General features: G+C 38.8%; 1 protein-coding gene across 1 annotated transcript in view; it reads right to left on the minus strand.

Moving 5' to 3' along the window:
* Positions 1-867: 867 nt before the first annotated feature.
* Positions 868-4997, minus strand: part of LOC109932784 (polymerase (DNA directed), epsilon 2) — a 23841-nt gene continuing 19711 nt past the window's right edge. The window contains exon 12 of the mRNA XM_020531905.2: positions 868-880. Within this exon, the coding sequence (XP_020387494.2) occupies positions 868-880 (13 nt within the window). The remainder of the gene's footprint in view (positions 881-4997) is intronic.

Consider the following 4997-nt stretch of genomic DNA (forward strand, 5'->3'; position numbering starts at 1 on the left):
TTCCCTGGTTAGCGACGGTTGACTTATCTCCTTCCTAGAATCCTGCTTTCACAATAGAATATGGCTTTGCTGTGAGGCATAAACTATTTTCTTAAAAATTTGCCATTGTTCCTAACCATGTTTGTTGCTAACCTTTTCCAGTCCACTCCAGCTAGCTCTGCCCTCGTTCTGTTCTAACTATCCTTATTTAACCTTAGCACAGTTGTTTCCAACCTGAGTTGAGGAACCAAGCAGAGAATGGGCCATCTTAGAAATAGATATTATGCAATACAGAAAGGAATAATAGCAAATGTAGTTGGGAAGATACCCTTGGGGATGATAGAATTCATCAAGAAGGAGAGTAAGGTTGCTGATTCTGAGACTTGGGTTCTGAATCTTAATTAGGGAAACTATGCTGGTATGAGGTGTGAGTTGGCCATGATGGATTGCAAAATGTTACTTAAAGGAATGACTGTGGATAGGCAATAAGAATAAAAGTAAACATTCAAACAGCAAATGGCTGAACTACAAAAGTGTTTATTCCCATCAGGCACAAGAGAGCAAAGAGAACAGTGGCCAAACCATGACTTAGGTCAAAAGTTAGAGATAGTATTAGATGCAAAAAAAAGGGAGAATAACAAAAACAGGCAAGAAAAGAAACGGACTGGAGGATTGGGAACCATTTAGAAGTCAGCAAAGGAGGACCAAGGAATTGATTAAGAAGGGGAAAATAGGGAATAGAGTAAGCTTGCAGAGAACATAAGAACTGACTTGAAAGTTTCTGCAGGTATGTAATGAAAAAAAGATGAGTTTGAACCAAAGTACGTCCCTTACATTGAGAAACAGGAGAAGTTATAATGGAACAAAGAAATGGCTGATGAGCTAAATTCATACTTCACATCTGTTGTCACAAAGGAGGACACAAACAGCAAACCAGAAATGACAAAGAACAGTGTTTAGTAAAAGGGAAGAACTGAACCAAAACTGCATTAGTAGAGAATTGGTGCTGGAGAAATTGATGAGATTGAAAGTTGATAAACCCCCAGACTCTGATAATCTACATCCCATGGCATTTAAGAAAGTGGCCCTGGAAATAGTGGATGCATTGGTGATTATCTTTCAAGATTCATTAGACTCTGGAGAAGTACCTACAAACTGAAGCACAGCTAATGTAACCCCACTATTTTAAAAGGGAGGGAGGGAGAGAGAAATCAGGGAATTATAGAAAAGGGAGTCTGACGATGGTAGTGGGGAATGTCTGGAGTCCATTAACAAGGATTTCATAGCAGAGTACTTAGAAAACAGTGGTAAAATCAGTAGACAAATCTGCTGAAACTCTTCAAAGATGTTGTGAATAGAGTTGATCGGGGAGCTTGCGGAAGTGGTTTATTTGGATTCTCAGAAGAATTTCTTCAAGTCCCACATGAGAAATTAACGTGTAAAATTAAAATGTATGGGATTGGTGGTAGTGTACTGAGATGGACAGAAAATTGGTTAGCAGATAGGAAACTTATTTTCTGAATGGCAGGTGTGACTACTGGGGTACCACAGGGATTGGTGCTGGGACTCTAGCTATTCACAATATATGTTAATGATTTAGATGAGGGAACTAAATGTAATATCACAAAATCTGCAGATAATACAGCTGCATGGAAGGTTGTGCTGTGGGGTGGATGCAGATATTGTAGTGCGATTTGGACAGAATGGGTGGGCAAATGCATAGTAGATGCAATATAATGTAGATAAATGGATGGTTATCCATATTGGTAGTAAAAGTAGGATGGCAGATTATTGTTTGAATGCCTGTAAATTGAGAGAGGGGAATGTTCAACGAGACCTGGTGACCTCATGCACCAATCGCTCAAAGTAAGTACACAGGTGCAGCAAGCAGTGAAGAAGGTAAACTGTATCTTGGCCTTCTTAGTGAGAGAATTCAAGTCCAGGAACAAGGATATCTTACTGCAATTATACAGGACATTGGTGAGGCCACACCTGGAATATTGTGTACACTTTTGGTCTCTTTACCTGAGAAAGAATATTCATGCTATAGAGAGTGCAGCAAAATTTGGTTTACCAAATTTATTCCTGGATGGCAGTATTGTACTTGCATGAGGAGTGATTCAGTCAGTTAGGATTGCAGTCACTGGAATTTAGAAAGATGAGGGACGGATCTCAGAAACCTATAAAAATTCTATCAGGACTAGACAGATTGGTTGCAGAAATCATGTTTCCAGTGATGAGGGAGTCCAGAGCTTTAAACTATGATCCCTGGTTAAGAGGTAAATTTGGTAGGACCAAGATGAGGGGAAATTTCTTGACCCAGAGAATGGTGAGTCTGTGCAATTCACTACCACAGAAAGTGGTTGAAGCCAAAATCTTATGTGTTTTGAAGAAGGTGGAAGGTAGTTGATATAGCTGTTAGGGCTAAAGGGATTAATAGATTTGGGGCTTGGGTGGGATTAGGGTATTGAGCACGATGATCAGCCATGATCATCTTGAATGGTAGAACAAGCTTGAGAGATTGAACAGTCTACACCTATCTTCTATCTTTCACAGTAAGTGGTTACCAGGAGAGCAGAGGAAATGCTTCCAGAATGTCCTCAGACTTCTTGAAAAAAAAATGCAATATCTCAACCAGCTCAATAAAAATCTCTTGCCCTAGACCACCCAAACTTGAGAAGAAACATGTATAAAAAACCTGAGTTGAGGCCAAGTGCAAACAGCATGTGAGAAATCAAGCATCCCAGCCACTTGGGGCAATGAGTGTGAAACTAGTATTGGACTGTTTCATTACCTTAGGATCCAGAACTCTAGAGTGGAAGAGAGACAACTTCTGACCCGAAGAGGGGAGCAGAGTAGGAAGGTGAAAATGACAGCGGTAAAGATGGTTGAGGATATGGAAAGTCCTGCTTAAGTTATTGGCCTCGATTTTGTAACCAGAAGTAAATGAATGGCAACATTAGCACTCTCGTGGCCTTCTGCATTTCAACTTGCTGTGTTTTTTAAAAGAGCCAGAACATAACCCTCCACAAAGGATTCTGAATTTGTGAGAATATAACAAGCAGTGGTGTCTCTTCCCAACCAGATTGAAGAATCCTCAGTACAACACACAGGACTAAATCAGAAGTGCAAGTCAGAATGTGTAATTCAGTAAAGTATAATTTACAAAAAGTGAGAGAAAAAGAAAAAGGTGGGATTAAGAGATAGTTGAGTCAGAATAAATGCTTGTACTTTAAAAAATCTCTAATAAAAGTCTTAAGGACTAAGATGCTACACTTAAAGTTAACTTTCAGTTCCAGAGAGATTGTTACGTAATTAAGGCTGATTACACTGTTAAAAATTGACTTGCATTTGAGTGGAAAAGCCCGAACTTTAATCGGCTGTGTTTATCATACAAGTACCACAACTTCAAATAAATTGGTACATTTCATTGGTCTCTCACTAAGAGACTTGGCAATGTAGCAAAGCTGGAGGAAGGAGGGAAAAATCAAACAGTAATTTCCTCATTTCATTGAATGTTGGAGCAGAAATTTAAAAAGGGAGGTGAGCTAAACGAAAGTTGGCAGTCAGAACTCAAAACAAGCCTGTCATGTAATAGGTGTTACATTAGTGTAGACTGGGACCTCTGTCCCTCAATGGCACGACTCTCAGCATTCGGGCTGATAGCCAATGTGATTACGAGAAGATCAAGAGTGTGTGTACCTGTGCGAGGAAGGAAGGGGTGTCCTCTGTGTAAAAGGATCACCCTCCCTATGGTAATACTCCCTTTCCTCCCCAGATTTTAACAAGGCATACTAAAAAGGCTCCCACTCCTACCAATAATATTGTGGCATGGGCAGTGTAACATTGGGTCATTAGCCCAGACCAAGACATCACCAGAATTGTCTCCCCAGAGAACCACCGTAAAAGACAAAATGGCTTTGGAATGCAGTGTCTATTCAATTTTTAAAAAACATTAGACAAGCATTTAAATTAGTTCCCCGATTGTAACATATTCACATTAGGATAAGCTTAAAAGGAATGTATTGTATTAAAATGGCACCGTTCATTCAATGCACCTCAATTTCAGACAGAATATAGTGACTATTTGAAAGAATGCAATTGTATGTTATTTCTGCTATCATTTCTCATTCATGAAGGATATCCAGTACCTTTCTACATCCCTCGAAATTGTAAACTTTATTTTCAACTTCGTCCCATCTTTCAGGATATTAATGCCGAAGGACAATATTCTGTCAGGCAGCTAGTATCACATTCAAACTAATAGAAACCACTTCAACATATCATTATCAATTCTTCCCCTCTTTCAAACTAGTAGAAAGACCAATAACTGATTGTTTGGTCCCTTAAGCCCACTCCACAATTAAATAAAATAATTCTTTGTCTACCTCAGTTACACCTCCCCACAAAATCCTCATATCTACAGGTTTGTAGATGCCAAGGAAAACGAATGAACCTCTGTCTTGGATATACTTAATGACTGAGCATACATAGCAATCTAGTCAAGAATTCCAAAAGTTCACAACATTTAGTGCTAAATAGCCAACACCTTTATTCTGAGACAATAAATTCTAGTTCTCCCATTAGCTGGAAGGATCCCTTTCTAGTAAATAACTTTAAAAAATTGAAATATATTAAATGTGATAACTTCCTGAACTCTATGTTATGCAAGCTTGGTTACTTAAACTCTCCTGATAGAACAACCAACCCCTACCCTGGAGTAAAACTAGTGACCGTTGGTCTCACTCCTTCCAAAGGAAATATATTAATTTCTTAGGTAAGGAGAACAACAAAAGTGTCCACAGTACAGGTGTAATACATTTTTACTTTAAAATACCTAGCCTCCATTTATCTTCCTCCATCACCAGCCACTATAAAAACAGTTCTGACAGTGTGATTGATAAAAAGTTTTTACATGAGTTTGAGTTTATACTGTAATGGATTCAAATCGCAATGTACCCAAACATACAAAACATTGGAATGATGAGAAATAGTCCAGTAGGCCCTCAAGCCACCAT

Source organism: Rhincodon typus, chromosome 8 (assembly GCF_021869965.1).
Source record: "Rhincodon typus isolate 14 chromosome 8, sRhiTyp1.1, whole genome shotgun sequence".
Taxonomy (NCBI): domain Eukaryota; kingdom Metazoa; phylum Chordata; class Chondrichthyes; order Orectolobiformes; family Rhincodontidae; genus Rhincodon; species Rhincodon typus.